The sequence below is a fragment of the Micropterus salmoides genome, unplaced genomic scaffold (genome assembly GCF_014851395.1).
Source record: "Micropterus salmoides isolate LMB-PRFRI ecotype aquatic unplaced genomic scaffold, ASM1485139v1 Ms_hic_scaffold_19, whole genome shotgun sequence".
Lineage (NCBI taxonomy): Eukaryota > Metazoa > Chordata > Actinopteri > Centrarchiformes > Centrarchidae > Micropterus > Micropterus salmoides.
The window spans coordinates 16,213,180-16,230,011 of NW_024041039.1; the positions used below are offsets into that span (position 1 = coordinate 16,213,180).

At 37.8% G+C, this 16,832-nt stretch overlaps 1 protein-coding gene across 1 annotated transcript; it reads left to right on the top strand.

Moving 5' to 3' along the window:
* The first annotated feature begins 2,257 nt into the window (after nucleotides 1-2,257).
* On the top strand, nucleotides 2,258-16,829 carry LOC119910506 (gamma-aminobutyric acid receptor subunit rho-1-like). The gene is made up of 10 exons (XM_038729155.1): nucleotides 2,258-2,360; nucleotides 7,318-7,368; nucleotides 7,505-7,611; nucleotides 8,562-8,629; nucleotides 9,365-9,588; nucleotides 10,020-10,102; nucleotides 10,762-10,902; nucleotides 11,397-11,549; nucleotides 12,583-12,779; nucleotides 14,627-16,829. Exons 1-10 carry the CDS (start codon nucleotides 2,314-2,316, stop codon nucleotides 14,927-14,929), a joined length of 1,374 nt encoding a protein of 457 aa, XP_038585083.1. The 5' UTR covers nucleotides 2,258-2,313; the 3' UTR covers nucleotides 14,930-16,829.
* The last annotated feature ends 3 nt before the right edge of the window (nucleotides 16,830-16,832 follow it).

The window sequence follows — 16,832 nt, forward strand, 5'->3', positions numbered from 1 at the left end:
GGATTTCAATGATACGTAGCACAGTAGCTAGCGCAACGAGCCAAAAGTGGCAATGACACTTCTGACAGAGACTTAGTTCACTCTATTACAAGTCAGTGTACCATCAAAGTGATTTTGAAGCTGTTACGATAATACTACTACTATTACTACTACCACTAATAATAATAATAATAATAATGTTGCTTTAAATGTCTCTAATAATGACAGTCAGAATTACAATGTAGTATCTCATTATTAGAAACTGACCAATATATATTCATGACCAAAACTATTAGCTGGTTGTACCTTATTACATATGTTTGCATGGATAAATGTGTGGGCTAATAAGTAATAAGAAATTGTCGTGCAGAAAGCTGTTGACCAGTTTGGCCTCCAGGGAGCACTGACAAGTTTATTTTTCAAAATGTCCTGCTCAGAGTGTATCTTCTTAATTATAATAACCAAATTTGATGGATCCTTATCAGACTTGTGTGTTTATGTTGTGTGTGAATGTTAATGAATGTAAAGATACATACACCACTCTCATCTATACTTCGGAGGTTTTATTTTTATTCCTTAACTACCAGTTTTTTTTATTTCCCTGCATTAATAGTCTTCTGTTTACACATCTGATGAAAAAAGTCAGCTTGGACTCTCCCCTTAGAAATGTTTTTAACGTATGTTAGAATATGTGTTAGTATTTCGTAAGGCTGGAATTAATGATTATTTTAATTTCTCATCATTTTCTCAATTAATCGATTAGTTGTTTGGTCTATAAAACGACAGAAAATTGTGAAAATGTTGATCAGCGTTTCCCAAAGGTCAAGATAATGTCTTTAAATGTCTTGTTTTTTTTCCACAGCCCAAAGAATTTCCATTTACTTTGATAGAGGAGTTAAGAAACCAGAACATTTTCACATTTAAGCTGGAATCATATAATATTGAAATTTTTTGCTTAAAAAATAGCTTGAAACAATTATCAAAATATTTGGTGATTAATTTAGTAGTTGAAAACTTAACCGATTAATTGTTGCAGCTCTGGTATTTTGTAAGAAGGATTCGCAAATCTGAAACACAAACACTGCCTCACATTACTTACACCAATTTTCAGATTGACGTCCATGGAGCTAACCCAAATTCATGATCTTATAATCCAACTATTCAGTCTGTCTAAAAAAGAAAAAAGGGGGACACATGGTCTGGATGGTGGTGACATCAGCCCTGAGACGTCTTCTGATTGGCTTATTCATATTGACTGCACGCCTTGACAGACAAATAGTGGTGCAGCCTCTGGTGCCAAAAGCACACACATTATTTATCCTGAGTTTTTGGAAGCAGATTGCTGAAGTGTGTGATGATCACAGTGGTGTTGGGACCAAATGCATGTAATACTGTGTTTTATATCCATTATCTGACAAAACAGACCACATCATTGTTTAAAAATGCTGTAAATATTAAGAAGTCAGCTGCTTTATTGGCTTAATATTCCATATTATATATCCTCTAAATTATGTATCTGTATAGGTTTCTTGTTAAAAAAAACTCTGTTGGCCTTATTTCTGCTGTATGTACCTGTCAAACAATTTTTTGGACCATCCATAAATGTTCCCAAATCTGAGTCGCCTGAGAAACAAACAACAGAGAAAGAACACAGCAGGCGGCAAGAAAACAAATCTACACTCATACATTCATTGTCCAGGTTCACATTAAGCAGAACGGATATCCTGCAAACACCAACAGGCAGAAATACAGATTTGTGAAAACATTACATATGAGACATGCTGCACCGGAAAGAGCTGAGAAGCCTTTTGCATCAGACACACAGCCTCCTCTCAGCCTCTGTGAGTCTGTTTCTCTAAACCGTTGACCTTTGCAAATGAGCACGCTGCATCATTGTGAGAATTGGTGTTTCTGGGCGGTGCAAAGTGGAGTAGAGCACATCAGAGCGCAGGATATCTGAGCACAGCAGAGCGCAGAGAGGCAGGCACATCCGCCGCTGGAGGGATCAAATCTGTACCATCTGACGCTCAAGGATTTATGGGTTTAGTCAAAATTGCTTTTCCCACTGTGGAGATTAAGCACCGTAGGATGTTTTTCCACTCAGGCCGTATAGAATAGCCCAGTGTAGCTGCTGCCGTTATTTGCAGTTTTCCTCCCTCTTATCAGCTCCGGCTCTGGAGAAGGGAATGTCTCAGGAAGGCAGAGTGCTCCGAACCCTGGAGGGGAGTAGATTCTGACTGACAGGAGAGGTCCGTCCTCTGGGGAATGTGAACCATGCAGGTGGATGCTGTTCTTGTGCTCTTCTGTGTTTGGCTCGCGGGTGCAGCTGGGAAGATGGCCCTGTCGAGGGGTCACAAGCTGGAGACATACAAACAGAGCAGGTAATGTCAAAGGAGTCACGGACATATCAAAGAATACATGTTTTTAATTTCTCAACGGGATGTGAGACAGTTTTAAATTAAGCTTTTAATGCAAAATTTTCCCATAAGGGCTTCAATATGTTATATGCATATATGTATATATATGTGTGTGTATATATGTGTGTATATATATATATATATATATATATATATATATATATATATCTTTGTGGTTTACACAATGTTGTCCAGTGTTTCCTGTGTCACCTGTACTGCTCCCTCCCCCTCTAAAACCAGACTTATTCAGACAGCAGATTGGAGACGAGAGAGAGAGGGAGACCTAAATCCCCACATCTATTTATGTACTACTGTTGAATGCTGTGTACTCCTGCCCCACAACTGCCGCAGGCAGTTAATGACTGTTTTCCCTACCGGCAGCAGTTGTAGTCAATGTCATTTTCAGGTGATTATTTAGGCTAATTGCTGCCTCGTTAATGCATCCATTGGATTAAATGTTTTAGTCTGGACTGAACTAGATCAGGGAATCGTTAAAGTGTCCTCAATTCTACATATTATTGATTGAATTGGCTGTGACATTAGAGGTGATTTAAATAGAAATGATGTGTTAGAATTTTAGATGTTTTATGTTTTAAGATGTGTGATTTAAATTCAATTTGTACATAGGACACTGCTGATTACTTTAAATCATTTTGTTAATTTTGAGCACATAATGGAGAATAAAGTGGAGGCAGTGTGGGATCACTTGAATGAATTCATCGAAATCCTGTTAGGTATACTTGAGAAGCTGAATGTTTACCTGCACAGCAAATCAGTCAGAAGAATAATAGATTTTGAGAGAGTTATATTCAATACTTGTGAATACAAAGTGGGACTGAGAGTGACAATTATTTTCACAAATGTTGAATCTAATTTCTTGATTCATTGCTTGGTTTTCGAAAATGTATGCAAATAGCTAAAAAATATAAAATCACAAGTTCCCGGAGCAAGGGGTGACAGCTTACACTGCCTTGTTTAGTCCTACCAACAGTCCAAAACCCCAAAGATATTCAGTTTACGATCATATAAGAAAAGCAGTGAATATTCACATTTAAGGAGCTAGGGTTTGCCAATTTTGCTTAAAAATCAAAAAAGTTATATTAATTTTCTGTCAATTGACTAATCATTTCAACTCTAATAAGAATATTAGATGTTTTATTACTGCTATCATCTCTTGTAGTGGAAGAAATGTGACTTAAACACTACAAAATAAGCATCATAGTTTTTGATTAGAAATGCAAATGTGACAATTATTTCAGTAAATCAGCTACATTTGGAGCATATATTGCAACATAAAAAAACTACTCTGTAAGGTATTTAAAAAGATGCATGCTCATAGAATTCATTTAAAAATACTATTTTGTCCAAAATTAATTGAACACCTTGGCTTTGAACACCCACGAGAGCAATACCAGATCTATGAGGAGAGAAAAAACGCATGCCAGGGCTACAACTAATGATTATTTTCTGTTTATTGTTTAGTCGATGTCAGAAATTGTGGAAATTGTGATGGGTATTTTCTAAAGCCCAAATGTCTTGTTTTATCTGACCAATAGTCCAACACCCAAAGTCAATTTACTATCACATAAGACAAAGAAATGCAGTGATCGACTAATTGATTAATCGACTATCTTATCGACTATATTAATCAGCTGTAGTACTAAATGAACACCTTTTAGATGGGTCTAGACAGCACTGCAATCAACACTTCACTAGGAAAAGTCCAAATTAATATGTGAATATTAGCTTTCATGTGACACAGAAAATAAGGAGAAAAAATACACATTACTTTCTAGACCTGTGAAGATTCAACTCTTTCCCAGCATTTTATATCCACAAATGCACCTATTCTCTTGTAGAAATAATGGCAAAGAGTTCATCTATAGCTTGAGGCCCTCAAGTGAAAAACTTGCATTAATCTCTTGTGAAGATGATAATATTTTCCCAAGCAGGCAGGGCTATGCGCCTCATAATGCTATCAGCGTTGACTGATTTGCATCCACTTAATATATTCAACAAACCCTGTCAAATTATAATCCCCCTGCCTTTAGATACATTATCACTTTCCATGCTATAAGTGTTGTTATTTATAGATCAGAGGATTCGTCAAACAGCAGTCTGTTCACAATTAAGGCTCTTCTGTTTGAGTGAAATAAATGTGTTTGACATGACGCACCTGCCATTTCTTATATATGACAAACTGTCAGAGTGCATGACAAGGCAGGAGTGATGTTACTGAAGAGGTATTTGTGTTAAACAATGCGAGGTTAAAGCTGTCTTTTTAAATCTAAACAATCCGGCATGAAATTACTGTCACTGAAAGTGATCATCGCAGCCCTAAGGTGGTTAAGATGATCATTAAGTATAAGAGGAGCACAATTGTAATCGTCTGTGGAAAATCTTCAGAAGACAGAACGCACAAGTGGCTCAAAGCTGCACTGTAATCTCTTTACACCAGTCGCCATGTTATCAAATCTGTGCCTCACTGCTTTTTGTTTTTTTCTCCCCAACTAGTTAAAAGTCCTCTCACAGTCTTCTCTCTGCTGACACACAGTGTCTGAGAATACAAATCAAATGTAAATCTTCTTCCTCTTTTTTTGTGGGGAAGGGAGGAATCTCAGTGTACTTATGCAGAAGTCAAACTCTTCTCCCTGTTTCTCATCACTCCAGCCCTCCACTCTTGTGTGTGTGAAATTTCAAAAGCGGCTGGATTCTGCCGGCGTGGGTTGTGGGTGTTTTCACTATATTAGATAGAATTTTTTTTGCTTCCTTCAGGAGGAAGAGCGTAGAGAGGGGGGTTTGTGTAGGACAGCAGAGTCACACGAAAAAAAAACCAACTGAGGAAAAAACATTTTGATTATTTTGAGCAGTCACTTCATTTTTGGGTTACAAAAGCCATACACTTTTATTAAAATTAATCACCCTGCTTGTTTATCCACACTTACACAGAAAAATCAAAAGCATAAAAACTGTAAAAGTAACTCATCTAAATGAAAATATCTACATTAGCATGGGTACATAGCTTACTGCTGTACAAAGCCAAAATGCAGTAACTAGCTAGCTAGATATTTAGGCTTGTCAAAACTTAACTTGACTTGTTGATTTTTATTTTGCCATATAACTTTTTTACAACAGAGAAATGTGTAATTGAAATATAAACAGAATGTTTAATTAGCAGTTACAAGAACACAGCTACAGGTCAAATTAAAATGTCAACAACATAGCTAAAGCAAGAGCGCCAAATCAAGCTAGCTGTTGTGATAGCCACACCCACGGCTAACCCTGACTAAAGCTAAATTTACTTATTTTTCCCCACCCACCATTTTGTGTAGTTAAAATCTATGAATTTTGATTAACTAAGATCTACTTTTAAATCACATATTTAAATGTAATGAAAATTGTAAATCCATTTTTATATTAATTTACTAGTAATGACTAACAAATGGTCAATGGAAAGCATTTAGTGTTTTGCCTTTGTCATATTTCCTGAAGGTCTAGTAAATGATTTTTGTTTTAAAGGAAGTCTAAAGTGAAGGTTCATGGCTGCAGAACAAAAACAGCGTTGGGCCACACATAGCAGAGCAGTGTGCAGACAGGCAGCGGTCTGCTGTGTGGCGTAAGCAGGGTAGAGAGTGGGATTGGAGATGCATTTCTGCCAAGAGGATTAGGAACCAGCTGCTGGATGGATGCAGACGGGTAGCACCCATTGGCCATCATAACACTGCAGCTTGCACACACAAAGACCCTCTTCTTATTGTTTCATTTTGATCTTGTGTTTTTTTCAAGCTCTTCACCCCCAACCCCCTTTCCTCTGTGGTATTTCCTTAATGCATGTCTATGGCTGTCACAGGGATTTGGCCCTGTCTGTTGCAGCATGCTTTATTCTAATAATCCATTTTAGGTTTTTGGAATCTCTTCTTACTTACACCCCCCCCCCCCCCCCCCCCCAATCTCGCTGCTCAGAGGATGCCTAAAAGAAAAGTGCACAGAGGAAGCCGTCTTGAAAAGTGACACCAGAGAAGAGCTGGGTCTCTATACTGGATGTGATGACGAAATGCCCTTTTGCCCTGTGTGCGATTTGTAGATAAATGTGTGATGTAACAGGATGTTAGTGAGAAGTGAGAAGCATCAAAACAAAAAATTGTTCCTACTATAAACCTATGTAGATTTAGGCTTGAAACTGACATACTTTCTTTCAAAATTAAAGCTGTGGCGAACAGTTATTTTCATTATCCATTAATCTGCAGGTTTTTTTCTTTTTTTCTCTATTGAATCGCACAAAATGGCAAACAATGCTTAATTATAATTAATTTCAAACCAAGATATCCAGTTTACCACCACACATAATATGGAAAAGCATCAAATCTGTAAATTTAAGAAGATGCATCCAGCAATTTTTGCTTCAAAAATTACTTAACGATTGATTCTCAGAATAGTTGATTATTTTTCTGTTGATCAACTAAATTACTAAAATTATAATTGTGTTAGCTATAATCAAAATATATAAAATTGATTTAGTGCTGCAACCAACAATTATTTTTTATTATCAGTTCACTGGCCAATTCTTTTCTTGATTAACTGATTAATAATTTTGTCAATTAAATAGTCAGAAAATAGGGAAAATGGCCTATTATAATTTCCCACAGTCCATGGTGATGCCTTCAAAGGCTTTTGAAATGATTTTTGCTCAAGAAATCGATTCATTGACTCATTATTGCAGTATTACTAACTAACTTAACTGAAAATGTAACCTTGTAAAGAAAAAGACACCTTTATTTTGAATGTTATTTTGAATGTTGCATTTTAGACGTAAAACAGAAGAAAACAATAAAAGCTCAGTAATCTCAGCTTCTCTGAATTATGTTGTGCTGCTGCCATATGTTCTTATAATTGTTTTTTATTACTGTTTGTTAACTATCAGGTCGCGAAGAGAGACCAGAATGGAAGGAGGTGTAGGCCACAAATCCGGAGGGTGAGTTTTATATATCTTTAATTAAAACATTATCAATAGCCAATCTTTTGCTAATTCATTGACATTAAAGACAACAAACTACAAATCCCCGAAGGCTCATTGTGACCACGTGTCTCCCTTTTCTGTTGTTTGGCAGCCCAATTTACAAACGAAGTCCAGACATGACAAAATCTCCCATGACAAAATCTGAGCAGCTCCTGAGAATAGACGACCATGATTTCACCATGAGGCCAGCGTTTGGAGGTCAGAAAATGGTTGTTACTTTATTTTTGAGTAAAAGTGGGCGCATGATTGCAACTTAGTCAGGTTGCTGTAGAGGCATCAGGCTCAGTCATCAAGTGTAGCTGGGTAAGATCTGCGCAGTGGTCATTGGTTTGGGCCAAACAATCCTATAAGCATTAAGCTCTTGGAGATCTTAATTACACCATCTATGCAAGCTGTGCTGGAGTTTTCAATAGAAGCTCAGTTATTTGCACCATAAGAGTGTTACTACATGTCTGTAACATTACTGTATATTAGAGGGATTTGATGTCAGCTTTTTGGACTGTAGGATTATCCTGCGATAAAGGCACACATGCTTTTGTTTTTACTAAAATATAGTTTTGGAATATATATTCCTAATCTTTTTAGCTGTCTTTATCTTTTTATTTCTCTTATAAGGCAAACGCGAACACTGTGTTTAACAAAAAAAAGTCAGCCACGAGGGCTTTTGAAGAGGAAACACATGCTGTTTTTATCAGACCACAACTACTTTTAATTATACAACAATCTGCAGCTGAAAATGCAACCAAGTGACCCTTGCAGAATCCTTTTTCTGCATCCGATTTCCACCATCAAGTGCGTCTCAGCTGGAAGTGGAAAAGAGAGCTGGATTTCATCCACTGCTGCATCAACTTTGATCCATTATTGTGACCTAATTGCATTTGTGTACTATTGGAGGATGATGATGCAGAGTAGAAAGGCTGAAATAGGTCAAAAGTAGAATCCCAGCCAGGCGGACGCAGGCGAGGCAAAAGCAGTTGCTCTGTATTTGTGATTCATTGTTCTTTTTGGAAACGTGATTTCCACAACAAACAGTCTCTGTAATGATCATGCTGACTGCAGAGAAGCATTCTCAACAAGCTTCTATGTTGAAGAATAACACCTCTGCGTTTGTTATGCATAACTGACACGAGTCTTTTATTTTTTTTTAGGTCCTCCAATACCTGTTGGAGTAGATGTTCAGGTTGAAAGTCTGGACACCATCTCCGAGGTGGACATGGTAAGTATGAAACAGCTTTCTGGTAAACTTTTTAAAATGACGTACAACATAAATGCCAGTGGTAGAAAGTAACTAAGTACAATGACTCAAGTACCATACTTAAGTAAAGTACTAGTAGCTCAAAACTGTATTTGAGTATTTCCATTTTCTGCTACTTTACACTTCTATTCGACTACTTTTCAGAGGGAAATATTGTACTTTTCAATTCACTTCATTCATCTGACAGCGATTGTTATTAAGATTTGTAAGATATTACATCCAAGATCATGTATATTGTTAAAGGTTAAACCAGTTTCTATGAGTTAATTTGTTTGCTTCCATCCAATATTTTTACAAAAACAGAAAAAGATTAGAGAGGTCTGAAAACTTTATTAATTTTAATTCATTAATTAACTTTCCTCTCTCATTAATCATCTCAAAACCAAAGTCAGATTTCTCTTGTGACCCCTTTGAGGGCCACAAACCCAAGGTTGGAAACCACTGAATTAAACAACCCGACTGTATTTAAAGTACAAGGGGCCATTTTACAGCACAACCACTACTTTTACTTTGATACTTTTAAATACATATAGTTGATAATACTGCTGCACTTTTACTTATGTGGGATTTGGAATGCAGGATTTTTACTTGTAATGGAGTATTTTTACATCGTTGTGTTGGTGCTTTAAGTTAAGTTAAAGATCTGAGTACTTCCTCCATCACTGTGCAGCGTACTAGCTTCTTTTCTTCGTATAGGACTTTACCATGACACTGTACCTGCGTCACTACTGGAAGGACGAGCGGCTGTCTTTCCCAAGCACTAACAACCAGAGCATGACCTTTGACAGTCGCCTGGTGAAGAAGATTTGGGTTCCTGACATGTTCTTTGTCCACTCCAAGCGCTCTTTTATCCACGACACCACGACTGATAACGTCATGCTGAGGGTTTACCCTGACGGCAACGTCCTCTACAGTCTCAGGTAAAACACGTCAGCAGAAGCATGTTTTGTCTTAATTAAAGAGTTTATATATTGAAAAAATAAGACTTTTAAGGCAAAGTTGTTGGTCATTCATCACTGAAAAAGAATACAATTTATTTTCCGGTACTGTAAAAACAATCACAATACAAAACATCACAATACATTTTTTTTTCTTTTTTTTTTTTTTACAACTGACACAAAATGAAGCACATGAAAACACCAAAATACACCACACCATAAGAATCTTTTAATGATTTGAAAACTAAAAACTGAGAATTGCCAAGCACATAACACACAGCTTGTCTCTCTATTCCTTTTATTTGTTCTGACAGAAGCAGCCTTTGTTCAAAAAAATTGTGAATTTACCCTAAACCCTTGCTGTTACTTTAGGGAAATGAATTATAGTGTATGTTTTGCTTTGTGCCCGGCAGAGTCACTGTCACTGCCATGTGCAACATGGACCTCAGCCGCTTCCCTCTGGACACCCAAACCTGCTCACTGGAGATTGAGAGCTGTGAGTGGATTTATCAAAAAATATGAACAAATACTTCAGCAAGACAATAGCTTTTTTTCCCCCCACTGCTAACATGGAGATTTATCCATCCAACACTTTGGTCCAGAGCAATCATACAAACCTTAATAACTAGTGTCCAGTGGTTCACAGCTTTTAAGTCCTTGATTTTGATGAAAATTTCGAGTTCCTGTCATCAGGTCAGAGTTTCCTCTTGACCACCAGTTTGACATAGCATCTGAAAAAACGAATGTCTGCATTTCCATAACATCTGCTTTGATGTTCATGGTTCCTCTTTTTCATTTTCATTTTGGACACTATATGAGCTCTTCTCATGCGCTCTCCTCAGGCCAAAATGTCTAGTTTGCTCTCCAGATATTTGAAGTGAAATCTCAGATATATCACGCCATGAAAGCTTTTGAGCACATCAATGCTTCAAAGAGAATATGTTGCATTAATGTTAAGACCCTCTCCTCTAACATCACCCCCTTAGCTCCTCTACTAGTGAGGCTCAAAGACTTGGAAAATCGGTGGGTGTAATAGGGACAGCTAGTGGTGCTTTTAAATTGCAGTCATGTCTTGTTAGATTTTGTTCACATTAACATCTAGCATTGTTACTAAATCTGTCCCGATGTACTTAATTATACTTCTTTCCCCTCCAGATGCGTACACTGATGACGACCTGATGTTGTACTGGAAGAAAGGCAACGAATCTCTGAACACAGACGACAGAATATCTCTGTCCCAGTTCCTCATCCAGAAATTTCACACCACCACCAAGCTGGCTTTCTACAGCAGCACAGGTGCGGTAATCTACCCAGGCACTAATATATATACAGTAAACTGAAGTGATTATGCAAATGGACCAAATGTGGGCATCATGCATGTAATAACTAGATTACAATTGAATAGAACTTCAATGCATCTCATTTTCCTTTATAAGCCAACTAAAGGACAGAGTCTTCCTTACATGAAATTGGTGTCCCTTGAATGTCACACCAAGAAGAATGTACTAATATTTAATCCTTTCTGCAAAACGAACCGAATCAAACTACTGCCAACCACTTGTACACTGCTGGAGAGCCACTGCTGGAGAGCCACTGTGAAAGCGCTGCAGCCTTCTCATAACCACTTGTCACTTTCTAGCTCAGAAGAGCAACCTGAAGCACAAAAAGGATTTTGTGTGCTATCTCTCCCTGCCACAATAGCTGGGAACCTCTGCTTCGAGTGTTTTTACGGTGTATCAGCAGCTAACATATGACAATGTGCGTGTAACGGTGATATTTCTTCTTCCCAGGCTGGTACAATCGTTTGTACATCCACTTCACCCTGCGGCGCCACATTTTCTTCTTCCTGCTGCAGACCTACTTCCCTGCTACTCTGATGGTCATGCTGTCTTGGGTGTCCTTCTGGATTGACCGCAGGGCCGTCCCCGCCAGGGTGCCACTAGGTAGGATAGAGTTTCCTTCCCAGAGCACAACCTTAGCAAAGAAACTAGCTCTAAAGAAAGATTATTTAGTTTGAGAAATGGAGGCGTATTCCTTAAAAAAAAGGCAGGGAAGCAGGATAGTGCAGTGGTTCCCAACCTCTTGGGAAATATGTATTTGTTTTTCTTGCCGAGAATAGATGAGAAGAGTGATACCACTCTCACGGTAAATATGAAACTACAGCTTGAAGCCAATTATTTTAGCATAGCATAGTATAATGACTGTAAACGGGGGAAACAACTAGCCTGGCTCTGTCCAAAGGTAACAAAAAAATGCCTATAAAGCTCATTATTTAACATATCACAGGATGTCTTGCTTTGCCAGGCAATCTGCTGAGATTCCAGGAAATAGTATTGCACAAAAACCCTAAAACTAAAAATTGTCATTTTTTGTACAAATTAGTAAAAAACATGGAGGTGTTTGTAGGCAGATTTTTCCAAGAGGGTGGTTAGCTTAGCTTAGCATAAAGGGGACCCCCCCCACCCCCACCTCCCTTTGTTCAAGAATTAAACCTAAAAGACACTTGGTAGTGTAATTCTATTACCTTTGGAAAAAGCCATGCTAGCTGCTTCCCCCTGTTTCCAGTCATTATGCTAAGCTTAGCTATCCGGCTTCTGACTGTAGCTTCACATTTACCGTACAGCTATGTGAGTGGAATCAATTCCTCTAACTCTGGGCAAAAAAAGTGAAAAGTCAAGTTCATTTTTTAAAATAAAGAATAATGAGCTATGAGCAGTTTAATGGGCAATTTCCCTTCCCTGGTTGTATTTTTAGAAAAAACAAAAAAATGTTGGACTGAAGCAAAGATAAATAAGAAAGAAAAATAAGAGCAATAAATCCCATAGTAGAAATATGGTATATTATTATTGTCCTTAATCTTACATATTCTGATGTGCAGCCCTTTCTAGCATTTAGCATTTGGTTTTAGCTTCCCAACCCAGTGATACATTATTAATAACTCCAATGTGACTAAACTGTTTGTGTGTTTTTCTCCAGGCATCACCACAGTGCTGACCATGTCCACCATCATCACCGGGGTCAACGCCTCCATGCCACGGGTCTCCTACATCAAGGCAGTGGACATTTACCTCTGGGTCAGTTTTGTCTTTGTCTTCCTGTCGGTGATAGAGTATGCGGCGGTCAACTACCTCTCCACCGTACAGGAGAGGAAAGAGAGGAAACTGAGGGAGAGAGTAAGTGTTATTTCATGTGATTTTTCTCTATGGTTGTCTGTCGCCTGCAGTTAAAAATGCAGTTAACCCCTTTTAATGATTCACAGTGACAGTAATGGACAGTTTAACATTACAAAACCAGTGTAATAATCTCTCAGCTTTACTTCACTTATAAAAACAAAGGGTTTAATTATCAAATATTTAAACTTTTAAACTGGTCTGTCCTGAGCATGAGTGCAACATAGCCAAGCTAAATTTTTGGCCAAAATGTTCCAAAGGCGAGGGGCTTTCTTACCAAATACCAAAGCTACACAATATTGAGTTTAATTCTTGACCAGTAAATACAGCTTTATTTTTGTTGAGTGATGAAACTTCTGATCATTGGGGGAGTAAACAATTACTGTGTGAAACACTCATTCTTTAACTTTTTTTGTTTTGAAGTAAAAATAAGGAAGCAAATGTTTCTCTGATATTTAGCAGAAATGATTAATTAAAACTTAATTGAACTATGCAACAAATATGTTTTTTGTTTGATGCTGTTTTCTTCTATTTAACCCTCACAACACGGATTTGGAGCTGTGCAGAGGACATCATATTCTTTAGAGTTCTAATATTTTAACACTAGACCAAATGCAAATTTAAACGTGTTGCGTCGCGAGTGAAGATAAATCAATGTAGAAAAGTTAAAGATTCATTGTGTAATATTTAGGAGGAGCTATTGACAGAAATGCAATGTAATATCTATAACTATGGACGTTGCCATGTTGCGGCGCCATGTTTCTACAGTAGCCCAAACGGACAAACGGCTCTACAGAGCTCGTTATGTGACTATGTTGAATACACCGCATCACAAGACTTTGACTGAGCGCAGGACCTGCGCACCGCCCGGTGGGAAATCGCATCTCTCTTTGTCTTTACATTGAGTTTGTATGTAATCGCACCACACCCAATATTTTTAAGGTTTTAGTTGTACATTCTGCCATGCCTTGTACTTGGATTATTTTTCTACCTTTATAAAGTCAAAAATTTTGTCAATGTGCACATCCCAGACAGCCTCTTCTATTACTTCATGTCATTTGTTGACCACCATTACCAAAAATATCATAAACATTATCAACAATTATATTATACGTTCACATTTATGGAAATTTCCATTGCACTTGCAGTCTGGTAAAGTAGTGACCCACAGATGGAACAGTGGGTGGTAAAAGGTTAAAAGTCAAATAAAAATACTCAAATAGGTTTTTGAAAAACACTAAAATCAAACCCAAATTTACCATAAAGTTAATATAGTCTTAAAGCTCTCTACAGACTTATTTCAATTTCCTAAATGTTAAATGGTTCACTGTTGATAAAATTCTAGTTGTTGTGTGCTGTAATAGCTACAAATAAGAGACTTTCATGTTAAAAGTCAACACAAGTGTGACCTGATTTTATATGAAAATATCTTATACATTAAAACATTTTTAAACCGGTAGAAACATGAATTAATAATGTACGTGCATTTCCAATAAACAGATAAATATTTTCTAAATTGGCTCACTTGAAGCTCTCAGGGCTATGGCAAATTATTTCTGGGACTACAGCTTGTGTACTATATTGCTATTCTTCATCTGCCAAATGCTGCAGCATATGGAGCCAAATTGCCCACGTACCCCGAGGGAACATTTCCAGCACAAACATCCTTCTATAAATGTTTTATGCCAAAGTTATTTAAAGGCCCTGAGTGTGCAGAAAAAGATGATAAACACTTAAACTAATGTATTTATTTTGTGGTTTTAGTTTGTTTTACAGAAAGTAGCGTTTACAAAAAGCAGATTTCAAGGTGTCAAAGTGACTTTTTGTTTCCTTTTTTTTGGTCTCTCTAGTTGCCTTGTACATGTGGCATTGGCAACCCTGATGAGATGATGATCGATCCCCAGATCACTGGCTACGGGTCTATGGACATGAACACGACAGGTAATTATGGAATGCCAGAGAATGGCGGCCGCCAGGAGCGAATGTTGGCCCAAGTGGCACTGAATGACCCGCAGATCGCAGGCCAGGTGAAACAATCCAGAAGCTACGTGAACATTTGGATAGACACCCATGCCATAGACAAGTACTCGAGGGTTGTGTTTCCCGGAGCGTACATCCTCTTTAACATCATCTACTGGTCCATCTACTCATAACGCGGAACGCAGAAGTAGATCCTCTGTGAGAGTCGTCCATGATGAGACTCAAGGAGCTTGGCTCGTTTGTGAAAGAGCAGGAAAATAACATTGTATTTAATGCTTTTCAGACAGAGAAACTGCTCATAAGATGCTCGGGGACCACTGCGAGTAGACAAACAGGCCAGTCGTTGTTGGTTTTGTGACTCCATCAGATCTATGTGGTTTCATGTTGTAACTATAGTGCTGTTGGTGGAAAGACATTTTGATATTGTTGACGCCTGAGGACTCACTGCACAGAGAGATTCACAAACATGGACCTGTGTTATTGTGCAGTTTAAATCGGCTACATTTCAGTCCTCGATGAAGTGACTCTTTGACCACCTTTTCAATACACAGACAAATTCCTTTTCCTTTGCTTATGAACTAAACTTGACAATCAATGAAAAAAACAAAATATATTTTAAGTAACAGTTCAGCTTATTTGCCTTTGTCTGGTGTAAAGTTAGATGAGAAGATTGATACCACTCTCATATCTGTCCGTTAAATATAAAGCTACAGCCAGCAGCCAGTTAGCTTAGCACAAACAGTGTAAACAGGGGGAAACAGCTAGCCTGGTTTGCCAGAACTTCCAAAACTCAAGAATTAACATGTGATATCTTGTTTGTTTAATCTGTACCAAAACGGATGTGTAAAAACAATACTTTCAGGGTTTTTTTATGGGTTGGGTAAGTGCCAGGCTATTTCTTTGCTGGGAAAAGTAACTTCCTGGAGTCTGCGCGAGTTTCCAACTACTCGGAGGTAAGTAAAAGAAGCCAGAAGAGACGCCGTCTCGCTAGCCTTAGCATCAGCTAACTAGCGATTGAAAAGCCAAAAAAATAAATAAACAGACGCCTCAGAAATCATACTGAAAACACTTGGTTGGTTACAGTCATAGGCTAATATTATAGTTCAGTTTGTAGTTCTCGCTAGATTTTCAAAAATCTAAGTGAGAAAACTACTAAAAACTTTTAAAAACGTATATTTGTTTACAAATTCGGCTTGTTTGTCCGCCATCTTCACCAGTGTTCGAAAGCTACGCCGGCTGCGCTGCTTTATGGGTAATAGTCAGCATCAAGTCACCATTGATGCTTCCTTCAAAACTGGCCGTTACTGGGGCAGCCTGAAGGCATCTCAGGAGACAGGAAGAGATCGCTCGAGCCGTTTCAAACAGCACTCGATGCCTCGCTCTCCTGTTAGACACCTTCTGAGACAGCAGTTTAGCCCGTTTCGAGCACAGCCCCTGTTTCCAGTCTTTGTGCTAAGCTAAGCTAACTGTCTCCTGGCTGTGGCTTCATATTTACTGTACAGACATGAGAGTGGTATCACTCTTCCTATCCGACTCTTGACGAGAAAGCTTATAAGCGGCAATTTTTTTCAAAAATGTGTAACTATACCTTTAAAAACCTGATAACATTACGCTTCAAGTACTTTTGCAGCACGTTAACATGATTCAGTATATGTTACACTTTCTTGTGATCTTTGTATCGATGCAGTTATTTTGCTGTCAAGGTACTTACTGCATTGCATTTGTGTGATTTGAAGTTTTGTAAAAAAGGCAAAATAATGCACTCTATTAAAATCAAACATGTAAAAAATATGTAAATCCCAAACACTGATTATGATATTGACTTTGTCCTTATTTCTTCTTTTTTTGTTTTTAAAAAAAAATACAACTGAAACTCATCTCCTCTGTTTGGTGTTGTGAGGCTTTGAGGTTCACTGTGACCTGTTAGTTGCTAGTTTTATCGTCTTTTTCAGCTTAAAACGACTTTATACTTTATTAGGCAAAAGATATTTTAATAATTTCTTTTGGTGGTTCATGACAATTTAATGGCCAAACATACAGAAATTAAACTCTAGAAAAATATTATGTATGGGAAAA

Bases quoted from the DNA above. Each gene is read 5' to 3' on its own strand.
- LOC119910506 (XM_038729155.1), top strand. From the start codon at position 2,314: ATGGCCCTGTCGAGGGGTCACAAGCTGGAGACATACAAACAGAGCAG. The intron at 7,612-8,561 runs GTCAGAAAATGG...ATTTTTTTTTAG, and splicing joins CATGAGGCCAGCGTTTGGAG to GTCCTCCAATACCTGTTGGA. The intron at 11,550-12,582 runs GTAGGATAGAGT...GTTTTTCTCCAG, and splicing joins CCCCGCCAGGGTGCCACTAG to GCATCACCACAGTGCTGACC.